The 23,653-nt window shown below is 56.4% G+C and overlaps 4 protein-coding genes across 5 annotated transcripts in view; 1 reads left to right on the forward strand and 3 right to left on the reverse strand.

Annotated features, from left to right (window-relative positions):
* Nucleotides 1-122: 122 nt before the first annotated feature.
* Nucleotides 123-3,016, forward strand: ZGLP1 (zinc finger GATA like protein 1). The gene is made up of 6 exons (XM_039873245.1): nucleotides 123-601; nucleotides 848-1,222; nucleotides 1,861-1,946; nucleotides 2,298-2,391; nucleotides 2,564-2,689; nucleotides 2,835-3,016. Exons 1-6 carry the CDS (start codon nucleotides 462-464, stop codon nucleotides 2,962-2,964), a joined length of 951 nt encoding a protein of 316 aa, XP_039729179.1. The 5' UTR covers nucleotides 123-461; the 3' UTR covers nucleotides 2,965-3,016.
* A 2,402-nt stretch (nucleotides 3,017-5,418) lies between these two features.
* On the reverse strand, nucleotides 5,419-12,259 carry ICAM5 (intercellular adhesion molecule 5). Of its 2 annotated transcripts, XM_039873227.1 has the most exons (11): nucleotides 11,790-12,259; nucleotides 10,603-10,872; nucleotides 10,089-10,409; nucleotides 9,576-9,863; nucleotides 8,958-9,212; nucleotides 8,592-8,840; nucleotides 7,873-8,115; nucleotides 7,507-7,785; nucleotides 7,173-7,412; nucleotides 6,509-6,775; nucleotides 5,419-5,837 (listed from the first exon to the last, which is right to left on the reverse strand). In XM_039873227.1, the coding sequence occupies exons 1-11, from the start codon at nucleotides 11,869-11,871 to the stop codon at nucleotides 5,560-5,562; spliced, it is 2,772 nt and encodes a 923-aa protein (XP_039729161.1). In that variant the 5' UTR covers nucleotides 11,872-12,259; the 3' UTR covers nucleotides 5,419-5,559. The 2 variants fall into 2 exon arrangements, with proteins under 2 accessions (XP_039729161.1, XP_039729162.1); XM_039873228.1 differs by lacking the exon at nucleotides 7,507-7,785.
* Nucleotides 12,260-13,382: 1,123 nt separating this feature from the next.
* On the reverse strand, nucleotides 13,383-14,603 carry ICAM4 (intercellular adhesion molecule 4 (Landsteiner-Wiener blood group)). The gene is made up of 3 exons (XM_039873247.1): nucleotides 14,160-14,603; nucleotides 13,738-14,040; nucleotides 13,383-13,591 (listed from the first exon to the last, which is right to left on the reverse strand). Exons 1-3 carry the CDS (start codon nucleotides 14,551-14,553, stop codon nucleotides 13,473-13,475), a joined length of 816 nt encoding a protein of 271 aa, XP_039729181.1. The 5' UTR covers nucleotides 14,554-14,603; the 3' UTR covers nucleotides 13,383-13,472.
* Nucleotides 14,604-14,952: 349 nt separating this feature from the next.
* Nucleotides 14,953-23,653, reverse strand: part of ICAM1 (intercellular adhesion molecule 1) — a 9,002-nt gene continuing 301 nt past the window's right edge. Inside the window, exons 2-7 of the mRNA XM_039873242.1 lie at nucleotides 21,620-21,880; nucleotides 17,724-18,026; nucleotides 17,093-17,380; nucleotides 16,755-17,012; nucleotides 16,304-16,552; nucleotides 14,953-16,220 (exon numbers count right to left, since the gene is read on the reverse strand). Of these exons, the coding sequence (XP_039729176.1) occupies nucleotides 16,057-16,220; nucleotides 16,304-16,552; nucleotides 16,755-17,012; nucleotides 17,093-17,380; nucleotides 17,724-18,026; nucleotides 21,620-21,880 (1,523 nt within the window). The 3' untranslated portion in view covers nucleotides 14,953-16,056. The remainder of the gene's footprint in view (nucleotides 16,221-16,303; nucleotides 16,553-16,754; nucleotides 17,013-17,092; nucleotides 17,381-17,723; nucleotides 18,027-21,619; nucleotides 21,881-23,653) is intronic.

The following is a 23,653-nucleotide window of genomic DNA, read 5'->3' on the forward strand; positions in this document are numbered from 1 at the left end:
TTCTGGGGAGGGGGCAGCCCCATGGGTCTACAGCTGCATTTTCTAGGCCCCCAGGTCTCCCCTCCCACAGCAGTGATGAGGCCATCAGGGAAACTGAGGCAGAGGTCTGGAGGAGAGGGCCTGGGAATCTGAAGGCCCACGTGAGTCAGCGTGCAAGGCCCCGCCCCCGCAGCCGCGGAGGGATTTGGAGGGGCCGGGGCTGTCCTCGGGCCGCCAGTGGTGTGGAGGCCAAACAAGCAGAGTGGGAAGGTAGCGAGGGGCTAGGGCTGGCCTGAGAGTTGGGGCTAGGAAGTAGGTGCCCGACATCGACCCGCCCTGCCCCTCCCAAGTGAGGCTTATTGCCCCCTCTGCTTGAATCACCAGCACCTTGCAGGTCCCTCCCCACCCAGGTGGCGCTCATCCGTGGGCCGGCAGGGGCGGGGCTGGGCGAGATTCAGGGAGGGGGGCTGGGCTGGGGTGTGATGGAGGCCGAGCCTGCGCCGGACCTCTCCATGATGCTGCGAGAACTGCTGGCGCCGTCCTGTCTGGACCCCGAGCCCCGCCCCGGACCCCCCACCCAGCAGGCGCCAAGGACTCCAAGATGCTTCAGAGCCAGTGGCAGGTGCGTTAAGGAGCGGCCCCTTCCCCCAACCTGGCCCAGTGGTCAAGGGGTCATGACCTTTGGTTCCTGGGGTTATTCAGGGGTCACAATGTTAGTTACTGGTACTTACATAGAAGAGGTTCTGGTCCCCAAGGATACGTGGGGTCATGTGGTCAGAGGTTATGCAATTGCCTTTGCCGCGTGTCCCTGAGGCCTATGTAGGTGCTGCTCAGGAAAGGGGATGACCACACTGTCCCTTGTTTCCAGGTCTTTCTGGCCTGCGCACCAGGACTCAGTCACTGCCCTGCACTTCCTCCAAGACACAGCAGAGGAGCTGACCCAGCCCCCCGCTGGGAACACTCAGGCCCTAGAACCCTGCTGGGAGCTGAAGGCCCTGGGGACGGTGGGACCCCAACTTCTGGCTGGGGATGCCAGGGCTATGCTGACCCCAATCAACCAGCAACACTGCAGCCTGGGACCCCCAGGGTCTCCCCCAGCCCCTTCCGCCCCACCACAGAGGAGATCCCGGAAGCAGTTGAATCCTCACCAGGGCGCCGAGAAAGTGGACCCCCAGTTCGAGGGGGTGACATTGAAGTTTCAGATAAAGCCGGATTCCAGCCTACAGATCATACCCAGCTACAGGTAGGGAGTACAGGTAGGGGCTGGCCCTGGTGATGGTGCCCTTTATGCAGTTGATAATTGTGGGGACAGAGGCCTGGGATGGGATGCCCTCAGGGCTCACAGACTCCTATTTGAGCCCTGCATTACAAATGGCCTAGTGTTTGAGCAGGACTGGTGCCAGTTTCTGCCCTGCTGCCATAGCCAGTCATGTCCAGGTCTGAGCCTGGGTCTCCTCTTGACCATTCTGACAGCTGATGCTAACCATTATTTTCCCCAGTAATGATAATAGCTACCATTTGTCAGGAACAACAGTAAAAGATAATAGGTAGCACTTGATGTATGTGGGCTATTGAAGCCTTGTAAAGCCCATTTTATAGATGCAGGAACTGAGGCACAGAGAGAGAGATCAGTTGTCCAGGGACACACAGCAAGGACTGGAGAGAAATAGGATTTCAACCTGGCGGACTGGCCTCAGGCAAACTATCTCTTCAGATGATAATCATTATTATTACTGCTAATGAGGGACAAAGCCAGGCCTTTTGGACATCAGATACCTCCTGAGGGTTGCCTGATACTTTGATAGGAAATCTTCATTTTGAGGGGCTGTCTGGGACATGATACAGGTTCCTCCAAAGCTAACCACCTTGTCTGCTTTCCAGTCTGGCCTGCAGCAGCCGCTCTCAGGGTCCCACTACAGGCCCTGGTGGGGGCCCTGAGGCCAACCTGGGAGGCAGCGAGGCCCTGGGTGAGTCTTGGAGACATGAGAGCTATAAACATTGGGGGGGGCGTAACCTCCTGACCTCCCGTGTCTTTCTCCCCATCCTGCTTCCCCATTTAGACCCATCCAGGAGGAGTCACAGTGCCCCCTCCACTTGGCTGAGTCACCCCACCCCCGGCTTCCTCCTCTGCGGAGCTTTGCCATCTGTCTCCCTTCCTGCTTTTCCCTCTGTCTTAGATCTGGCAACACCCAGGGCTGGCCCAGAGCCAGGTGGGGCCTTCACAGAGATCCCCTTAAATGCCCACTCCACTGCACACAGGTCTCCTGAGCTCAGACTCTTGGCCTCTGACCTCTGCCCTTTGGCCTCTGTCCCTTCAGGACCCCGGCGCTGTGCTTCCTGTAGGACCCAGAGGACCCCACTCTGGAGAGATGCTGAAGACGGTACCCCTCTCTGCAATGCCTGTGGTATCAGGTCTGCAGAATGGAGAAAGGAGTTGGGGTGGGGTTCCTAGATCAGCCTGTGCTTAGCCAGCATGGGGTATTGGGAAGGGAAAACAGCCACCTTTGGGAAAAGTGGTTTCCTTGTGGCGGTTTCTGTGCCCCTGGTGCATCCTGAATATTGGTTTCTTGTACTCCCACCCCAGGTACAAGAAATATGGCACCCGGTGTTCCAGCTGCTGGCTGGTTCCCAGGAAAAATGTCCAGCCCAAGAGATTATGTGGCAGATGCGGGGTGTCCCTGGGCCCCCACCAAGGCCCAACTCAGGAGGGGTAAGCCCTTCCTCACCCAGCCAAGCCTATCTTGTCTCAGTTTTCCCAGAGGAAGAATGAGTGGAAGCCCTCCTAGGAGGAATGGGGAAGGAGCTTGGGTCTTGAGGGCTCCAGCCAGCCTCGTCTCTCCCCCTGCCCCTTTTAGGGACCATAGACGGAAGACCCAGGCCTCAGGCCCCAGAGCTCCTGTCTCAGGGCGTCACTGGCCCCCTTCTTGGCCCCTGCTCCAATCAGGCTTGGTGGAGCCCCCCCTCAGGAAATGCTCTCAGCAGTGACACTCATACTGTTACTAGCAGGGACAATAAAGAGCAAAACTACTCAGCAGGATCGCTGTGACTTGGGGATCTCATCTCTTGTGCCATCGCCTGCTTCTCCACCAGCCCAGGAATGTGGGCAGGTGTTTTCTCATTGGGGTTCTGAGAGACACACACAGTCAGATACACAAGCACCAGCCCCCCACAGAGAATTAGTCATATGTACCACAACGTTCCACACAGGGAAACATCCGCCACACTCAGAGACAGACAACACATATAGAAAGACAGACACACAAGGTAGACATACACATCAACACACAAGATACACATGTGCTGACATTCACATGAGAAAACACAGACCACACACGAGGCTGAAAGATACATGGGTTGACAGACACGTGTCCACCAATAGAAGACACACATGAAACACCAGATGACACACACTGGCACGGTGATACAGACACAAGCGGGCCCTTCAACTGTCAGTTCCACCCCTGCCTGCAGAATGTCACCTTCCTGCATCCTTCCAGGCAGCAGTCCCCCTTCCCTTCTGTCAAGATCTCTCTAATCCCACCAAAAGGTGTCCCCAGCCTGAAGCCACAGGCCTTGGGCAGAGCTTATCACCAAGACACTGGGTGCCAGTGCTCACAGGGAGGGAAGGCTGGAAGTCAAGGGTGGGTGGGATGCAGCAGGTCAAGGGTGATCCCTGCCTTCGGATTGAGTGAGACCTGCCTGGCCATATGCCCCAGGAAGGCGAGTCCCTGCAAGACCTCCTTTAGCTCTCCTGGATGGGCCTGTACAGAAGGCCTGGGCCCAGATTCCTCAGCCCTTAGGCCCCTGACTCGTTTGGTCCCAACCTTCCTGGGCTCAGAACACCCTTCCCCCATGTCTCCCATAGCTGCTGCCTTCTCACCACTTGGGGATGGGGAAGCTTGGCTTTCAAAGAAGCTCCCCTTGACCACCCCGTCTAAAACAGACACCCCGCTCCCATTCATGGCAGGCTCTAGTTCGGCTTCTTGCTGGTCTCCCTCTTAGACCCACCAGAATTTTTAGTTCTCTACTGCTCCAGGGTCATTTCAGTCACATTCCTCTCCTCCACTGGACCATGACTTCAGAGTGCCAAGGTCACTATGTCTGTGTCCCTGACCATGACAGGCTATCCCAGTGCCCAGCATGGAGAACCTCTTTGGGGACACACACTGAACATATGAAGGTCTCAGACTGTGTCTGCAAACTCATGGTGGCTTTTATCCATTTATTCAACATTTATTTAGCAACTACTGTGTGCCAGGCACCAGTGAGGATGCTATGTAGTAAATAGAAAAAAAGATCCCTGTTCTAGTGCAGTCAGTGTTCTAGAGTGATAGTAAAAAAATTTCACTTATATGGCTAATAGAATGTCAAGTAGTCACTGGTGCTACAGACAAAATATAGAAGGAGGTGAGGAGTTGGGAGACGACCTTAGCCATGGTTCTCACGAAGGCCTCTCTGAGGAGTTTACATTTGCATAGAGACCTGAGGATAAAGAACTAGCTATGGGACTTTTTGGGGTGAGGACACTTCAGGTAGATAGAATGGCAAGAGCAAAGGCCCTGTGGCAGGCAGGACTTTGTGGGGTTCAAGGAACCCAGAGGAAGCAGATGGGAGTGGAGAGATGATTGATGGGGGTGAGACTGCAGGGGCTGTACCACACTTGCAACACGTTGCTTTCTGTACTTGGCACCCAGCACTGGCTTGACCTTAATTGCTGTTTCCTGCTCTCGCCTTTGCTCGTGAAATGTTGGCATGGGCAGCTGATAGAGCTGGAGCTGTTCATACCTGCTTCCTTCTCTACAGCTCTGTTCCTGCTTTTGAGGGAGCAGATGCGGTGGGGGGAGGCAGCTGTTCTCTCCTTATGCTGTGAGGAGTGAGGGGGATAGTGGTGTGCAGTGAGGGTTTCGGGTGATAGCCTGTGTCTCTGTTCTGAATCATGATAGGCCAATTCCAAAGGCAGTTTGGAGGTAAACAGAGGCACAGTGGATGGGCACAAGATGGAGGAAGCATTAAGAATGAGGCAGAGACATCCTGGGTGCTGACACCAACAGCTGCAGCCACTGCCTTTATTTATCATTTGGTGGAGGCTTCAGGGCTGGAGTCTGAAGCGCAGACTAGGAGGGGAACTCCACCTGTCCTGGGAAGGTGGCCTCAGCTCTGCCTGGAACCAAGCCTGGGGAAGCACCTAGCTCCCACCCCCAAGTTAGCCAGATTAGACAGCAGCACTGGGTGGAAGAGAGGGAGAAAGAAAAGCAGTTCCCACGCGTGCCCAAGGGTCCAGTGAGAGGAAATGTGGAATGGGGAGAAGCTCCCTGCAGACTATGCCTATACATAGTAGACTCATGAAAACAAAAACAGCCTTTTGAATAAATAACCTTCGTGAGATTCAAACCCTGGGTTGCTTCCACATTGCAGAGACCAACACAAACGGAACCGGAGTCCTTTATAAAAACTTTATTGGGGGAGGGTAGAAAATGGGGGTGACGCCCTGGAACTGAATACATAAATAAGTGAATAAACAGTAAGCCCCCGTGTGCGTCTGGGGGGCGTCCCCCGGCCCGCGGGGAGAGGGGAGCGGGCTCATGCTGACGTCAGCTGTATGGCGAAGACCTCGCCCCCCGCTGGTGCCTCCATGGTTCCCACAGATTCTGTTCCACCTTCGGCGCCCGCGCCCCCGCCTGAGCCGCCGCCGCCCGTGCCGTTGAGACACACGGCCTCGCCGGAGCTCTCGGCCTCCTGCACGTTATACTCGCCCTTCTTGCAGGCGGTGGACTGTACGTAGAAGGCCAGGCCGGCCCCTGCGGCTAGCAGCGCCGCACCCCCCGCCGCACCGCCCACGGCGACCCACAGCCACGGACCTGCGGGGTGGAGCCCCTCAAAGAGGGTGGACGAGCTCGGGGTTTCCCCCACCCCAGCGAGATGCCAAGCCCAAGCCACACCCAGCGCTGGTGGGACCCAGAACCAATTTTAAATGCCACCCCAGCGCATGGGGATATAAGCCCCTGGCCACAGAGATACCCACAAGTCAACTCTCCTCATCTCCAAAAGAATGAGGGGAAACCGAGTCATTCCTCTATCCTAGAAAGAACCGAACCCTAGAGTGACATGAAGTAGGGGGAAGGGATCTAGTTAGAGCCTCCCACTCCCATCCTCTGCCCTTGCTCCCTCACCAAGCCCCATCTCTACAGTGACACAGTGGAGGATGTATAGGACCAAGTCTCTACTGGGCAGAAGCTCCCCTCAACACACACTTAATAAGTTTCTCCCCACAGCAGTCACAGCCCTAGAGGGTCCCTCTCCTTGAAGTTCATGCAGCAACCTCTCCCTCCACCTCCCACTTCCATCTCGCCATCAAAGCACCCCCCCACCACCACCACACACTCGTCAGGATGTCCCCGACTTCTACCCTGGACTCCTTCAGTCTCTTCTGTGAGGACTGAGAGGGAGGCAGGGATGAGGTCAGGTGTCCCAAGGCGCAGACCCCGGGCCCCTGCAAACCCCTCACCCTTTCCCCCCAGCGGCCACTTACCAGCCACACGCACGATGATACGCCGCGAGTGGCGCCCATGCGCGTTGGTGGCTGCGCACTCGTACTCGCCGCCGTGGCTACCCAGGGCGCCTGCAACGCTCAGCGTGCTGTTGTTGCTAGACAGGCCGATGTTGAGTGCCCCAGGGGGTGCGCGCCAGCTGATCTGGGCCGGAGGCCAGGCCTCTGCGCGGCAGGTCAACGTGAAGTTCCCTCCTGGCCGCACGCCACCGGAAGGGGAGGCGGCCAGTTCGGCTACCACCGGCTGGTCTGCGGGATACAGGAGGTTGGAAGGGGACTCAGCGGTGGCCTGGATGTTGACCAAGCGCCCTGCTTCCATCCACCATAATCTGAGACCACCTTTGCTCAGATGCACAGGTGAGGATCCTGTCTCCCTTCAGAGCCCCCACCCCTTAAATTCGGGCTGTTGTCTGGACTAACATCCTGCACCCCTACTTCACCCAATAGGAGGAAGTAGGGACCCGTGCTATTGCCCTTATGACCCAGACTTAAGGGGGTCCGGGTTCCTGTTCTATAGAGTTTTTATTACCTCAGGTTTAGGCCGGGATTCCTTGTTCCCAGAAATGGGACTCCCCAGGCAATCCCACCGCTGCATGTCCCTGATCTGAGCACCAAGTGCCCTCTATCTGGTACTGTCCCCACTCACATTCCACACCCACAGTGACAGTCCGGGAATCTGTGCCATGCGCATTGGTGGCCAAGCAGCGGTAGTCGCCTGCATCCTGTCGGGACACACGCAACCGCTGAGGCTGGGGTGTGCCCTCCCTGGAACAGCGCACTTGTGGGGAGGGGTGACCTCGGGCGGTGCAGGCCAGCGCAGCAGCCTCAGCCCCTTCCAGCCACGTCTGGTGACTTGGGCAGGTGGACTCATCCATTTGCGGAGGCGCTGTAAAGCAGTCATGGGCGGGCATCAGGGGAGGGCTGATCCAGGGCACCCTCTACATCCCTCCCGCCCCCATCCCTGCCTGGGCCCCGCTCACACTCCACGCTCACGGCCACTGTCTTGACCATGGAACCGTGCCGGTTGGTGGCGTTGCAGGTGTAGATACCAGGTGTCGGTTCACTGGGAATACTGGGGGCTCTGGGACTAGGGTCTGGGGGTGCCAGTGGCAGCAGTACCCCTTCACTGGTATTTCTAGAGCCGACACACTCCACTCTTGGCTGTGGCTTCCCATCAACCTCACAAGAAAATAACCGTCCAGATCCTTCCACCCATGTCCAATTGCTGGGGCAGCTTAGCTCCTCAAAACTGGGGCCATCTGTGGAGCAGAGGGTCATGCAGGGACTGGAAGTCAGGTCAGGGTTATCCTGACATAATCCATCTTGCCCCTTGCTGCCCCACTCACATTCCACTGTGATGGCCACATTTTTGGCCACAGAGCCTCGAGCATTGGTGGCTTCACAGCGGTAGGTGCCTGCGTGCTCCCGGGCCACGCGGAGCAGGCCCTCAATGACCTTTGCCTCCCCAGAGCGCACGCAGCTCACGTTGGGTGGTGGGACCCCATGTGCCACGCAGCTCAGTGAGGCCTCGGTTCCTTCCAGCCATGTAATGCGTTCTGGGCAGCCCACGCTGTCCAGTGCTGGTGCATCTGGAAGAGAGAATGTTATTAGGTTCAGGGTTTGGGGATCAGACTAATGTCCCTAGACTCTCTTTCTTGCCCCAAGGTAGCCACGAAGTTGGGCCAGCTATGCCCTGCACAGAGACCCTGAACCAAAGAGGTTTCATGCACCAAACTGTGCACTGTTTTAGGGCCTCATGAGCCCCAAGAGGCACATTTTTCTGATTCCTACAAAGCGCCCACAGGACCATTCCCCCAGTCTTTGACCTAAAATTTGTTAGATGCCTTGGAGCACACACCTTTCCAAGACTCTCTCCAAGTACCAAACTCCACACCCCTACCTTTTCCCCTCCAACCTTCGTCCAATCTGGCTCACCAGCCTATTCCCTTTCCTGAAATCCCGCCCAAAGGCACTTCTCAGACCCTGCTGCTACCCTTCCCTGTAGGCTTTCCACCCCCAGACCTTTAGAATCAGACAGTGATGCACCCTGCGCACCCTCACTCACACTCCACTGTCAGTGTCACATCCTTGACTGCCTCGCCCTGGATGTTGGTCGCAGTGCAGCGGTAAGTGCCGGCCAGTGCGCGAGTGATCGGACCCAGCAGGCCCAGCGCCAACACGGCCCCGCCGTCAGGCCGGGCGCAGTGCACGGAGGGCTCTGGGTTTCCGCGGGCCTCACAACGCAGTATCTGCTCTGGACCCTCGGGCCATGTCCAGCTCCTGGGACAATCCGAATCTTCCAGCCGGGGGGCATCTGCGGGCAGGGGTGTGGGAAACAGAGAGGCTACACGTGGACTGTGGGAAAGACTCCACTTGGGACCAAGCAGATCCTTGGAGAGCACGAGGAGGAAGGCAAGAGGTAAAAACTCACATAGGACACGCAGTACGGCGCTCTCGTTCTTATTCAGGGTCTCTCCGTCCACCTCAAGGGTGGCGTCGCAGAAGAAGCTGCGTCTGTCGTCGTGCTCGGTGGCATTTAGCTGGAGCTGAGAGGGCTGCCCCGGGACCGCAGCTGGAACTCCATCCAGTGTGACCAGGGCTCCGGCCCCGGCAGTGCAGGTTACTGTCACCATCTTCCCCTCGGGGGCGCTGGGCTCACTTAAGGTCAGGAGGGGCGCGGGGAAGCCTGGGGACGGGGCATTTGCCGGGAGTCGACTGACCACGCCTCTCCCGCAGCCAAGACTGCCCCAGGTCTGCCGGAATTCTCCCAGCGCTGCGGTCGAAATGCGGGTACGGTGCCCTGCCTCGCGGGCAGCTCAGGCTCCGCCCCTTCTCACCCCATCCCTTGAGCACGTCAGGCCACATTCCCTTCCTGCGGCTCAGACTCCGCCTCTCCCGCCATTCAGCTTCAATCCTCCATCTGCCCCGCCCCTTCAGGACGTCGAAGCCACGCCCGCCCCATAATTAGCCCCGCCCACGCGTTGCCCCGCCTTCGAGTCCCTCTGGCTCCACCCCCGAGCCGCAGAGGTCTCGCTTCACTCTGCCTTACTGTAGACAGTCACGTTCTCCCGGGTCTCGCGGCTCTCGGCCCCCAGGGTCACAATGCAGACCAGCTGCCTGGAGCCCTCCTGCTCTGAGCTAGGTGTGGCTGTGGCAGTGGCCATGAGCTCGTCCCCCTCGAGGGTGATATCAGGACTCAGCCTCTGGTCCCCCAGCGCCAGGTAGACACCGGCCTCCGAGGCTGGAAAAAGCCCGTCCAAGGTGCAGCTCACGAGTCTTTCCGAGCCCACTTCCAAGAGCCGGGGGGCAGCGAGGCGCGGTGGGTCCGGAGACAGTGCTGAGAGTCCAAGAAGAGAGCCTGAACTTATGTATTGAACACTCAATATGCACTAAGCGCTTTACATGCACTATCATCCTACCATCCTCAAGGCACAGAGAGGAAAATAGCTTTCAGCTGGTGAGCGGTAGAGTAAGAATTAGAATTTAGATTTCTCTACCTCGAAACTTCTTAAGCATCAGCCCGACCCCCCTGGGTCCCTTTCTCTTCCCCACTCCCACTTACCGAAAGTTCGGAGCTCTCTGGAGGCCGAGCTATTTTCAAACAGACCCAGGCCCTGGGGCCGCAGGTCCAGCTCCGCGCGGCATGAGAAATTAGCCCCATGGTCCTCCCTCCGCGCCAGTACAGTGGCCGTGAGCACCGCGCCCCGTGCTCGGGGTGGCTCCCCGGCGAAGCTGTGGCGGATCAGCTCCTGGGAGCCGCGCAGGAGGGTCAATGTGAGACTCCCACGAGGCCCAGCGCCGGGGACCCTACAGCTCAGGGTGAAGTTCTCTCCTACAGGCTGCCAGGCAGGCAGCGGAACTAGCTCCACACGATCTGGCCGCTCTGCAAGGGGAAAAACACAGCTCTCGGAAATGCCAGGGGTCAGCGACACATAGCGTGGAACCCAGGGAGCCAAGACTGGACGGCATGGGGACCCAGGGGGTGGGGCCTGAAGGGGATGACCCGGTAACCCAGGGGGCGGGGCCTGGAAGGGAGGTAAAATAGTGGAGTAAGAGTGTGGCTGCTGAGAACTCACGAAAAGTGCGAATGAGCCCACGCGCCTGCAGTGTGCGCCGCGCGCAGCGGAAGAAGCAGACCGGCTGGGTCTCCGGCTCGCGAATGTCTATCAGCTGCCGCGCCAGCCAGCGCAAACCTCTCTGGGTCCCATTCCGGCGCAGCGAGGTCTCCAGGCCACCGCGCTCAGGCCGTGGGCAGTTGGTGCTGCAATTCAGCCACAGCGATCCCCCACGTTCCACGAGGGCCACGCGGGGCTGTAGGTCCGCCCAGAAGGGCTCCTGCGCGACCGCTGCCCGGAGAAACGCGGGCTCAGCCTGGGAAGCCACCCCTATACAAGTCAGGAACTCCCGGGGAATGAGCAGAGGCCGCAGTGAGGAAAGAACTCAGTAGTGTCGCGTCCTGCCCAGGCCTAATATTTGGAGGCGCGCTCCCAGGGTGCAAACCTCGAGGGTGTCTGAGACATGGCAGCGGAGAGCCCTGGTCTCCAAGGTGGCTATGGATGATGGAAAAGCATGGCGGAATGGGGAAAATGAGAAGAAAGATGGGGTTTTCCATGCACACAACAACGCTGGGAGGAGGGGACCCCAGGTGTGGAAAGGGAAGCGAACTGGTGGTTTTTAGAGTTCTCACTAAGAGAGGGGAAGACTGAGGTTGAGGCGAGGGCAAAAGAGAGATGAGGCTGAATCAAGGATAAGGGAGGACTCCAAACCCGGGTGAAGAACAGAAAGAGGACGCGGGGCTGGGCTCATGGAAGGGACGGAGGGAACATCGAGGGACTTGGTTGCCAGGGCTCCGGGTGGAGCCGGAACAGCGCCTGAATCACGGCAGTTGGAGTGATCGGGTCTTCGCGCGAATGGGGAAGATACCAGTCCGTGGACCGTGGTGCATAGCAGAGCGTGAGGAGGTACCCCGGGAGGGGACACAGGGACATGGGTATCTCCGGGGAGCGAGGTTGGGTGCGGAAGAGCACCTAGCATCTCGAAGGGGGTAGGGTAGAGACCTGGGCAAGCAAGGAGTCGGGAAGCTAGGTCTTCAGTGTGTGTTGGGGCAAGAGAAATAGAGAAGAAAACCCAGGGCTCAAGGTGGGGGCGGAAGCGTGGGAGCCAGGCGAGGGCGGAGCTCAGAGGGCAAGTGGCTCCTTCTCAGGTCCGCGAACTCCGTCTCCACCCCACCCCCTGTCCACCCCGAGCCGGTGCCGGCTCTTACCTGAGAGGTGGAAGACCCCCAGGCCCAGGGAAGCCCAGAGGCCGAGCAGCGCCCGGCGCAGCCCTGGCGAGGGCCCTGGCATCGCCGCCGCGGGGAAAGCTCAGGAAGCAAGGGGAGCGCGAGTGCTGAGCTGGGCTCGAGGACCGCGCGGCGCGGCGCGGCGGGTGGGGTGTGGAGGAGGCAGAGTTGCGCTCTGGGATTGGTTTAACGTTGGTAACTTGGTTTCCAAGGAGGGGGCGGTGGCAGAGGCGATGGGGAGGCGGGAGGGAGAGCGTGCGCCAGGCTCCCGGCCTGGGTGAAGGCGTGCGGCAGGAGCCAGCGACCCCCAGGGTCTACGTGGAGGCCTGTTCAATTGTCCGGAGCCTTCTGAGGGTGGCTGCGCGTTCCCGCGTCATCCCCGGCGGCGACGCGGAGGTCGGGGGGTTGCTGGATTGCCCTTCTCAAACCTCCACCCCACCCCTAGCTTAGATGCTGTGATAATGGAACTCCGAGCTCCGCCCTCATATTTAGCCCTTCCCACCAGAGCCTCTTGGGGCGGAGATTGATTTGGGGCTAGGAGAGAGTTGGGAAGCGCAAGATGGGGTAGATCCAGTGACTGGCGCGGGATGCCTCCCTCATTGATTCTTTCCCTTTTGACCCCGGGGAGCTGAGGGTTACAGCCACGCCCCCAGTCCCTCTCTGGCTCCGCCCCCGCACGCGACAGAGGGGGCGGGAACCAAAATGCCAGCGAGTCGGGAACACGTGTGCGTGAGCTCAGCGTTCGCAGGCGTCTAAATTAGGGTCGGCTGAGCTCCCAGTCTGTATTTACCCAGTGTGCAGCAGGCACGTGTCTACTCGGCGTGTGCGAGCAAGAGCCGCGGAAGAGCGCCCCCCCGCGCGGTGAGCGGGGTCCTGGACCACGCGGGCCCTGCCAGGCATTCAGTACGGGTCCGGATTCTGTGACCATGCGAGACCAAAAGACCAGCTGTGACACTTTTGACCCAGCATCCGGGCCTCAAGCTTTGACACTCTTGTGTACCCGCCAGGCCCGGTGACCATCAGGACATTGCCAGGACGCGCGTCTGAGCCACCCAACATGTACCATCCGATTGCTCCTTCTCCGCAGTCACAACATGGGTACCTTTTCTGCGTATGCACGCCCTCGGTATATCCCTGTGACCTTGCCCATTTGTGCCCTTATTCCCATCGCTGACAAGTGAACTCTGGGCTCAGGTCTCGCCCTATCCTTGTACTACAGTTAAGTGCAGGATCAAAGTGGAAAGAAGGGGGATGGGAAAGGAAACGTAATATCCAATCAGAGCTGCTGCGTGTTAACAGAGGAGCCAATCAGGAAAAGTAATACCTTGAAGGTACCCGCCCACAGCCCAAGGCCCTCAGGCGCTCAGGCTTTGCCCAGCGGCACCGCACCGATAATGTCCGCAAGGCAGGTGTTTACTACACCGCTAGCAATGCGGAGCGATTGAGGCTCTGAGTAACCTCAGGTGCCCTCGGGGAGACAAGGAATTTGGAGAAAGTGACTGCAAGAAGGCCAAAAAAAACCCGCTTCTCTGAGGCTGTGCACTGGTGGTGGACCTTTAGGCAGCGGGACAGAGGTAGGCTGAGGAAGGCTTTATTGATCCAGGCAAGGTTCCTTAAATTGTTCCAGATTCCTTTTAGCTCACACACAGCCGGCATGGAAAACCTCTACGCTTGGGACTGCATCAGTAGGTACTTTCGCAGGTAGGTGGCCCCCACAACGAGAAAGATCACCACAAGGGCTGCGATGGAGGTAGAAGCCAAGGCTTTGGACACAGAACTCCAAGCTAGAGGCAGGAGGTGAGAATTAGGAACGGAGCACTTGGAGGTGTGACGACCCGCATGGCCTCTCAAGCTTGGCCTGTGCACCCTCCCGGGGTCATAACTCTTCTCCACCCCTCCTCAAGTCCCCAGGATTACAAGAGTGACTCACCAAAGTCTATCATCACGGGTGCCGATCTGCTGTTGACCACCAGGCCGTCAAGACTGAGGCGCGCGTGGCACCTCACAGGTTGCCAGAAGTCGCGGGGCCTGGCCGGGAACTCATAAGTCAGCGTCACATTGGCCAGATTCGGGCCCTTGAAGCGCTCCAGGCTCTCGGAGTAGATGACCCGGCCGCCGCTCCGCAGACTCACCACCAGGAAGGCCACGGGGAACACGTGCGTCACGTGGCAGCGCAGAGTATAATTAGAGCCCTCTAAGACTGGAGGCTCCAGGATCACGCTGTGTGGCCGTTCTAAAGCAAGAGGGGGCCGCTGAGCAAGGTCCGCGGGCGCCACCTAGCGCGACTGTCAACTGCCCCACCCATGTCCCCCTCCTCTCACCCCAAACTGGGCCTGAGTCCCTTTCCCTCACTGTAGGTGTTGATCCTGGCGGTGGCACCCCGTGTTACTCCTGCGCAGGTGACGAAGCAGTGCACATTGGAGCTCCAGGCCCTCACATCCAGCAGCTGGAAGGAGACCCAGCTGGGCCCACTGATGTTCTGGCCTCGCTGCAGTCCGGTACGGAGGCTGAAACCCTCTGGCAGGGGGCAGCTGCTGCTGCAGTTGAGCCACACTGAACTCCCAGGTGGCTCAGCCATGAAGTTGGGGCTTATGCGCACCCAGAACGACGCTTTGGTCTCCGAGGGCGCTGGAGAGCTATCTCCGGAGCCTTGTGCGGGCGCAGCCCGGCGCCTCAGCGCGCTCCTTCCTCCCGGATAGGCGGCAGCCAGCAAAACCACCAGAGAGAGGTGGAGCAGCAACCCCATGGCAAAAAGCCGAACTGAAGGACCCCGCGCCAGGAAGCCAAGGCTGGCTCTGGAGATAAAGAGGCTCGAAGCCCCGCCTTCTCAGCCCCACCCGGAGAGATAGAGGCTCCCGGAGGGCCCAGGAGCCCTGCAATATATACCCCCCTCTCTTGACTCAAGAATGGGATTCCAGACACCATTATAAACCAATGTCCTAGTATTTTTCCCCAGAGAAGGATCTTTAATTTTCACTAGCGTCTCAAAAGTTCTTGATAAACTCAGATTTGGATTAAGGCCTCAGGGTTGGGTCTTGAATTGCAGCCTTTTCTTGGGAGAGGAAGTGGGAGGACAGGGCTGTGGTAGGGCTAGAAAGAGCTCCATCTGGATGTGACACTTCCCCTCAATTCACACAAGGCTGAGCCAGATGAAAAAGCTTTATTAGCACAAGGGAGAGGCTTCCGGACCTGGGAGGGGGTCCTCCAAGGCCTCTCCTCCCCACTGCCTGTTGGGCCCTCATCACTGCAGGAATTTGGAGCTGCCAGAGTTCTTTTCTTGCATGGTCCCAATGAGATGGAAACAGGACAAAGCAGGGGCAAAGAGGGGTTGGACATAGTTTCATGGGACTCCATACTTTAGCTGCCAAGGATTGGGCACTCATGTTTAGGCATGCCACCAAGTGTCATTGTGAGCACTAACAAAGATGCATATGGGTGGAGAGGTGGCTAACAGATGTCAACACCAGTGCTGGGTGGTCAGGGCTCCGTGAGTCGTCCCTGGGCATGTCACCAGCTAGACCGTGTTGCACCGGTAGTCCCCTTCTGGAGGAAAGCAGTTTGGCCGATGGAGTGGGAAATTCCACCCCGCTGGATCCTTTCGCCAGGCGCTCTTGTGCAATGCACAGCCAACACAACTGTACCTGGCAACCCTGAATGACATTAGACAGAGCTCCCTAAGGGCAGAAACCTCTGTTCGTCTTATTTACCATTCTACCCCACATCAAAGGCACTAATAAATACCTGGTAAAAGAACAACTGAATAAATATATCACCAAGAGTTGGCAACAGTCAGTGGACAGCACTGCCAGAGCTGGCATCTATCAAAGGAAGTGTAGGGATTTGTATTTCAGTACTGCCTGTGTTTGGCGTGGTCCCCTCTCTCAGAACTGTAGGGCTTCAGCACACGCAGTAAGGGGTGAGTTTTGATGTTTCCCAGATGGGTGTCCCCCGTGTTGGAGGTGTGCGTCTCCATCATACCCCTCTGGCCGGGTCAGCCTTTGACATCCCTTTCAGTCATACCCCGATCCTTGCCCCCAAGTCTTGGCTCAACCTGTGGCTACAGGTCAAGCGTGAGGCCTGGAGGTACTAAGTGTGCAGGTACCATGACCCTGAATGTTGTGTGTATCCTGACTGAGGTCTAGTCTGTCCTCTGGCATCCTGGGAAGGCAGATGCAGCTGAATGGTATATGTCCACCACTGCTCAATGCAGCACCGACGTCACCAGTGGAGGCCTTGTCCTAGGACAGGCTCAGGGTGGTGTGTTCAGCTTCATGGCGGCCGCCTCCTGGGCCTTCTGTAGCTTGTATTCCCGGATCTTCCGCTGGCGGTTATAGAGGTAAGCACCTGTGAGTACAACGCTCACGATGACTAAAGCTGTCACCAGCACGATGATGATCACGTTATTATCGTGGTCTGTGAGAACAATAGGGAATGATGAGGGTTGAGCTGGGCTCACTGCCCCTGCCCTGCCCAGCCCAGAACACCAGCACACTCACAGATCACGTTCACGACCACTTCACGGATGACCTCACCGCGACTGCTCTTAGCCCGACACACATAGGAGCCTGAAATCTCCCTCTTGACAGGCCTCAGGTCCCCGATGGGCAGCAAAAACCCAGTCCCATTCTGGCGACAGTCCAGCTTAGGGGTTGGGTTCCCCCAGGCCTGGCACCTCAGGGTCTGCTGGGAGCCTTCCTGCCACGTCCAATTTCCTGGGCAATCCTTCTCATTTAGTCGGGGGCCATCTGGAGAAACACAGCAAGATGAAGGACTGAGTCAGGGACCATGACACCTTTCTCACCACCTAGGACCAGAGGACTTAGGCAGGTACCCAGTGAGGAGGCCACCCAGGTGGGCACAGGGGTGGGCCCCAGAGGTCAGGAGCTCGTGACGTCTTAGGGATTGGGCCTTGGAGATTAGAAGTCATTGTCCAGCGGTCCCACTCACACAGAACATGGAGTTTCAGGGTCTTGTTCTTGTACAGCACCTCCCCAGCCACCTCCAGGGCAGCAGAACACAAGAAGCTGTGCCCATTATCCTCGGCTGTAACGTTCAGTTGAAATTGGACGCTTGAGGCTGGAGGCCCGGCTGGAGCCCCACTCAGCATCGTCACCATGGCTCCAGCATGGGCCTTGCACTCCACGCTCACCGCAGTCATCTCCGAGACCTCGGGCTGGCTCAGGGTCAGGCTGGGAGCAGGGAAGCCTGGGGATGGAGTACACAGTGAGCCCAGCCCCTAGTGCTGGCCACACCCCCTCAGAAGCCCCACCCTGGTCTCTACTTACTGTAGATGGTCACAGTCTGCTGCGACCTCCGGCTCTGGTTTCCCAGGATGACGGCACACGTCAGCTGGTGGGTGCCCTCCTCTTCTGATTTCGCCTCGACCCAGGCGCTAGCCCAGAGGAAGTCATCGTTGTACTTGACTGTGGGTTCCAGCTTCTGCTCCCCCAGCACCAGCATGACCTGGGCCTCTGAGGCTGGGAACAGCCCAACCAGGGTGCAGTTCACCAGCCACCGCGTGCCCACTTCCATGATCAAGGGGGCGGCAAGGTGCGGGTCGGTCACTGGCAGGACTGGTGAGAGAAGGCGGATGTGAACAGAGAGGGTAGTGAAGCCTTTCCTGGAGCATTTTCATTTCATCGCTTAGAACTCCTCTTCCCAGGAGGCTGTGGCCTGGGTCACTCGCACCCCTTACTCTAGGTCGCAGCTTTCTCAGAAGATCCCGTGGCCCAAGCACCCTATCCCCTAACACACACTCCAGTGGCCAAGAAGATGTTCTTTTCAGAAATCTTTGCAATGTAGGTCGACACCTTCTCAGTATCCTCATGGCCAAGGGCCCCTCCTTCCCAAGAACCCCTCACCCCAAGCCAGAACTCCCCCTCAGCCTGTCCTCCTGCATGATCTCCCATGCCTCACCGAAGGTTCGGAGCTGCCTGGGGGCTGAAACGTTCTGGAACAATCCCAGCCCTTCAGACCGAAGGTCCAGTTCCGTGCGACAAGAGAAATTGGCTCCATGGTCGTCTCTGCCTGCCAGCACTGTGGCCGTGACCTCAGTGAGGTTGACTTTCGTCTGCCGACTCAGCTCCTCCTCCCCACGGAGCAGGACCACGGAGAGATGGGGCCGGGGCGCTCCTCCCTCCACCTGGCAGCGCAGGGTGAGGTTTTTGCCCACTGGCTGCCAGTGGGGTAGGGATTCCAGCTCCACACGCTCTGGGAACCCTGGGCGGGGGAGAGAGGGAATGTTCTGTGAGCCGGACAGGACATCCGCCAGCAGGGGACACTGGAGCATGGGCCTCATCTGCCCCAGAAAACCTCACCAGTCTTTCCCTAAAACACACTCCCCCAAACACCTAAGCCAGACAGGAATGTTAAGAGCTTCAGAAGAAACAGGTGAGAAGTCCCCGAGTGGATGTGAAGGGGGCCAAACAATTCCTTATTCACTGCAGAGTCTAGGAGTGAAAAGTGGGAAAGAACCTCAGAGCCCGTCACCAGCTGTCCTGTGAAATAAGGGAATTTCAGCTGCCCAATCCATTGGAGATTGTTTTTAAAAGACTTCTGCTCCCCCTTCTTTCTTGGCCTTATTTTTCTCTGTAGCACCCCTCACCCTCGACAGACAAGATCACCTACTCAGGGAACTCATTTCTCCTTAAATTCTCCCATGGAATGTCAGCCCAGGAGGGCAGGGATCTTGGTCTGCTTTGTCCCCTGTCATGTTGTTGGCATACAGTAGTCAGTCTGTATTTATAGAAAGAATAAAGTTGAGCCACCCACACTGATTCAAGTTCCCAAGTGCACTGTGTGATCCTGTGAAATGGTAAAGCTGTAAGAGCAACCCACAGACTCAAAGCGCAACTTTGAGTAGCCCCTGAAAACACAACCCGTGGGCTTGGTTTCTGCAGGTCAGGGTCTCTACTCTGCATGAGGTAACAGAAGCCCAAGACTGGATTGCCAGTGAAAATTTAGAGCAGAGTCTCAGTGAACTGTGACTTAGCACTGAAACCCCCAGGCTCCCCAGGGAGAAGTCTTGAGGACTCTTAGTCACTGTTCCTTTCTCAAGAGGCTCTGAAATGTCACTCGACAATGCTGTTAAAGTGTCAGGGGCCTAGGGTTGGATCCTAGCTTTTTTGCTTCTTTGCTATGGGCTGTGGGTGAGTGACTTTGCCTCTGGAACAGTCCCAGCCCTTGGGGCTGCAGAAATGGAACCTCAGTTTCCTGAGCTGTAAAGTGGGGTTATTGGAGGTAAGATTATTCTTAATCCATTTAAGAGGTTAGGAGAGTGAGTGTAAATGGGTACGAAGTTTCCTTTTTAGGGAGATGAAAATGTTCTAAAATTAGGTTGTGCTGATGGTTGCACATCTATAAACGCACTAAAATTCATTGACTTGTACACTTTACTGTTCAAATAAAAGACCGAGAAAACCCTCAGACGTCCATCTCTGACCTCTCATCACCTGCTGCAAACCCCAACCTGCAGAGCCAGAGGCCCCCTCAAACCTCAGCCCCCAAATCTCCGAGCCCAGCTCCTTGTCCCGAAGGCCAGACTGGTGGAGGAGATCTGTCTCGCCTGTACCTCTCCTTGACTCCCCACCTTTGGTCCCTCACCAAGTCCTGGTCACTCTGCTCTTCAAATATTTGTCTGCCCCTCCCTTCCTCTATGCAGCCACTGCCCACAATAAGTGTGGCCTGGACAAGGCCCTCAGCCAAGTGCTCTCTGGATTCCCGTAAGTCTAGCCTTCTGCTACCTAGATCCCTGGCCTGCTCACGCACCCAAACATGGCTCCCTCTCACCCTGAGGAGAAGTTCCCAATTCCTCAGCCTGGCAGCGGAGGACCTGCCAACCTCAACTCCAGCCTCACCAATCTGTTGATGTTCAGCTCCTCCTAAGCGTCGGCCCCTCCCAAACCCAATTCAGCATGTTTCCCCACTCCGAACTTTTGCCCAGACTGTTCCCTCTGCTCAGAATGCCTGTCTACCAACTCCTATGCATTCCTCAAGGCCCAGTTAGGGATCACCTCCTGTATGAATCACCAGTCTAACCTTTCTAAAGAAAGCTTAGCCACCCAGGGATGCCCCTCACCTTTATACTGGGTGTGGGGCAGGACCAAGCTAGAGTCTCTCCTAGGTGATGCCCACTGCTACTGTGCCAGCTCTCTGCTCCATTTCACAGAGGTGGAAACTAAGGCAAAGTCCGGTGCCCAGAGTCACAGAGAGAGAAAGTGGCAATGCCAGGACTCATACCTAGAGTGCTGGGCTTTCAACTATCAAGTCAAGCTGTGGAAGGGTCTTCTGGGAAGTTTCCCTGGGGTTTTCAGAGGCCACTGGAAATGTTTGGGGACTTCCCTCACCTGGCCAGCATCTGCCCAAACATGCTCCAACTCAAAAGCAAAGCTGACATTTGCCTAAAGTCTTCCTTGCCCGGGCACCGTGAAGATGGAACGTCTTCCATGCCTCACTGCGTCATGATACCATCCCAGGAAGTCTCATGTGAAAGTCAATCGAGAAGTCATGTCCCCCACAGTCACCTGGTTAGTAAAGGGCATGCTGGGACTGGAATCCAAGGCTGTCTAATCTCAAAGCCAGTTGGCCAATTCTCTTCCTTCCCTCCTCCCTTCCTCCCTCCCTCCCTCCCTCCTTCCTTCCTGCCTTCTTCCTTTCTCTCTCTCTTTTCTTCCTTCTTTCTTTCTTTCTTTCTTTCTCTTTCTTTCTTTCTTTCTTCTTTCTTTCTTTCTTTCTTTCTTTCTTTCTTTCTTTCTTTCTTTCTTTCTCTTTCTTTCTTTCTTTTTCCTTTCTTCCTTTTCGGTTTGTTTTGTTCTAATTTAAATTTTATTTATTGCTTACAGTCATAGTAACTCATTCTCACAGTTTAAAATGCCCAAAGTGAGAAAAGAAGCGGGAGAAAACTCGCTCCTTGCCCCTGACTCTCCTAGAGTCCCCAGCCTCTCTCTCCACAGCCAGATAATACGGTCATTTCTTTCAGTCAGCACAGCCTCCCTTGTCAGGCTCTGACCCTCCCTAACACCCAGGATGGCATGCTGCTCATTCTGGGTATATCTTACTTTTTTTGAACTTGACTATACACCTTGGAGCTCACTCTCTTTGGGGACACAAGGAGCGTCCTCACTCTTGTACATAGTTGCATTCTCTTCCATTGTATAGTGGAACCACAGTTTATCTCCCAGCTCTGGACATCTGAGTGGCTTGCAAACTTTTGCCATTCCAAATAAAGCCACAATGAATAACCCTGTCCCTCCTGCCCCAGTTCCCTCGTGAGTAGGGACACATGTAAGCCCAATTCCCAGGAGTGGGGTTTCTGTGTCAAAAAGACACGTGTATGTGTCATTTGAAGAACTGACGCCCCCCTCCCTTCCCGGGGTTGTGCTTCTTTATGCTTCCACACTGCAAGCAATGTCCTAGGACTGCCTGCTGCCCTCAGGTCTTGCCAGCACAGCTGTTATCAATTTTTTTGATTATCATCAATATGTGAAAAATGCCATCTCAGGGCTAGTTTTAATTTGCATCTTTTTTAAAAAGCCAGATCTAGGGCTTTGTCGCATGGTTAAAGATTGAGGCCTAGAGAGCCAGCATTCTCAAATGTGCTGAATCCCTGTTGAATCTCTAACTGCACCCAAGGAAATTCAAGGAAGGGTCTCAAATGACAAGGAGGCTCTCGGAAGGTGTGCTCACCTGCCTTTCAGTGAGACCCTCCTTTACCCCATCACTAAGCAACAAAGGCAGTCCCAGCCTGCGGGGGGGCTCTCCTGCCCACTCCCCTGCCCCGCCTACCTAGTCCAGCCCTCAGCCCACTCACTCACAGAACACGGTGAGGGATGTTGTAGCTGTCGTCTGCTTATTGTGACAGTTTGAGAAGCATATTGGAGCACTGTCTTCTTGTACATTACTAAGTTCATAGGTCTTCCGGTTGTTCCCATGGGCCACTTCCCTCTTCATCAACTGAGTCTCCAGACCAAAGAAAGTATCTTCGTCACAAGTGGCAATGCAGGTCACCTGCACGGAGCCTCCTCGTGGTATGATGGCTTTTGGGGGTTCCACTGATATTTGGGCACCTCCAGGCCCTGGAACAAAAGTGTGAAGAGGGAAATAGAATTCATCAACATTTCTGGGTACTCAACCTTGAACAAGACAGACTTGAACTCTCTGCCTTCAGTGTAGGAGACAGAAAAATTCATGAACAAACAAGTTAATTAATAACTGATGTTAATAAGAGCTTTGACAAAAACAAAACAGGATGATAGAACAGACAGTGCTTTGGCGACAGAGTAATGTGTGAGCAGAGATCTGAATGATGAGAAGGGGCTGGCCATCCAGAGAAAAGGGAACTGAGTTCCAGGCAATGAGGACCAAGTGCAAGCGTCCTGGGGCAGGATGTCTGGAGCCAAGTAAGCAAGGGGGAAAGAGTTGGGAGAAATGAGGTCACGAAGGTCATACAGGCAGTGTAAGCCATGCCAAGAATGTGTTTTTCATTCTGAGGGCAACAGGGAGCCATGGGAGGATTTCAGCAGAGGAGGGACGTGGCGGCGTCAGTGTCTTCCCTCCCAAGAGGTCACGTGGAGAGGGCCAGCCCTCTGCGGTTGGGGGGTTTCTAATCAGGCTGGTTCCTCACTCTCTTGGACAAGTGGTCTCCCCTCTCTGGGCCTCAATTTTCCCATCTGTAAGGTGGGTGAATATAGTCACCCGGTCCCCTGCTAACAAGTAACTCCCAGATAAGAAGGAAGTGGATTCTAAGCTCCCTCAGACCCTGGTGCCTCCAAAGCTAAAAAAAATCTGTCTGTCTGAGCCCCTCCCTTCTACCCTACCTCCAAAGATTCCTGCCCTCCGCTTCGGGCCCACTCTTTCTGGAGTGGGGTATGTGTGAAACAGCTCTCCAAGAGTGATTCTGGGATCATTCTCATTTCACAGGGGGAACAGCTGAGGCCTGAAGAGGGGAGGTTACTCTGACAGAAAGTAGTAGAATCTGAATTGGAGTCCCCTTTAGAACACTTTGTGGAGCTGGTAACCACAAATGTCCATCTTCTACTCTCTTGCTCCCCACCCTTTGAAACTGTCCCCCTCCTCCCCTCCCTCCAGGCTGGCCTTGCCGGAGGGCAGTTGGGGAATCTCACTTCTCAGCCTCTGATGCCTTGGCAAGCCAAGCCAGGAATTCCCCTGAGTAGAAGCAGGTCTGGACTTTCCCAAGGCCCCGGGAGGAGAAACAGAATAAGCAAGGGAGCAGGGAGAGGGTCCTCAGCCTGTTCAGGAGTTCTAATCCCCTTGCAGCTGGAGTCTCAGTTTAATCCTCTATGGAATGGACACAATAACAGTCCCTACTGTCCAACAGTAGCTGTAAAGTGCTCAGAGCAGTGTAAACATAGAATCAGTGTTAAACGGACTGGGGGATGGGACCCCCAGGGCCGGAGACAGGACCCCTAGGGCTGAGCACGGCCCCCAGGGCTGAGCACGGCCCCCAGGTCGCTGCCGCCACTGTGGCCAACCACATCTCACACCACCTGACCCCCTCCTGGGGGCAGGCACAGCGCTGAGCCAGGGCACAACCACAGCGAGGTGATCGCTATTACAAGATCCGTTTTACAGCTGAGAAACTGAGGCTCCGTGAGGCTGACTATAGCCCGAGGCCACACATCGAGGGGATGCAGGGTCGGAATTTGAACCCATGGTGGTCGATTTTCAATGGGTGGCTCTAGACACAACTTCCTGCAAACAGCTACCTAAGTACGAATAACCTTGTCCTCAGTCAGCAGGGAGCTGGTCGCCACTCACCCCCCCCAAACCCCCTAACCCCGCCACTGCCCCGAGGGTGCAGCCCCAGTCCCGGCGCCGGCCGGACGGCA

The sequence above is a fragment of the Pteropus medius genome, unplaced genomic scaffold, assembly GCF_902729225.1.
Source record: "Pteropus medius unplaced genomic scaffold, Ma_sr-lr_union100, whole genome shotgun sequence".
NCBI lineage: Eukaryota > Metazoa > Chordata > Mammalia > Chiroptera > Pteropodidae > Pteropus > Pteropus medius.

Excerpts from the sequence above, each read along its gene's own strand:
- ZGLP1 (XM_039873245.1), top strand. The coding sequence starts at position 462 with ATGGAGGCCGAGCCTGCGCCGGACCTCTCCATGATGCTGCGAGAACTG. Across the intron at positions 1,947-2,297 it reads GGGAGGCAGCGAGGCCCTGG|GACCCCGGCGCTGTGCTTCC; the intron begins GTGAGTCTTGGA and ends CTGTCCCTTCAG. Across the intron at positions 2,690-2,834 it reads CAAGGCCCAACTCAGGAGGG|GGACCATAGACGGAAGACCC; the intron begins GTAAGCCCTTCC and ends TGCCCCTTTTAG.
- ICAM5 (XM_039873227.1), bottom strand. The coding sequence starts at position 11,871 with ATGCCAGGGCCCTCGCCAGGGCTGCGCCGGGCGCTGCTCGGCCTCTGG. Across the intron at positions 8,116-8,591 it reads TGTGACACTGACAGTGGAGT|ATGCACCAGCACTGGACAGC; the intron begins GTGAGTGAGGGT and ends TCTCTCTTCCAG. Across the intron at positions 7,786-7,872 it reads TGTGGCCATCACAGTGGAAT|ATGGCCCCAGTTTTGAGGAG; the intron begins GTGAGTGGGGCA and ends TCTGCTCCACAG.
- ICAM4 (XM_039873247.1), bottom strand. The coding sequence starts at position 14,553 with ATGGGGTTGCTGCTCCACCTCTCTCTGGTGGTTTTGCTGGCTGCCGCC. Across the intron at positions 14,041-14,159 it reads CGCCAGGATCAACACCTACA|AACGGCCACACAGCGTGATC; the intron begins GTGAGGGAAAGG and ends CTCTTGCTTTAG. Across the intron at positions 13,592-13,737 it reads ACCCGTGATGATAGACTTTG|CTTGGAGTTCTGTGTCCAAA; the intron begins GTGAGTCACTCT and ends TCCTGCCTCTAG.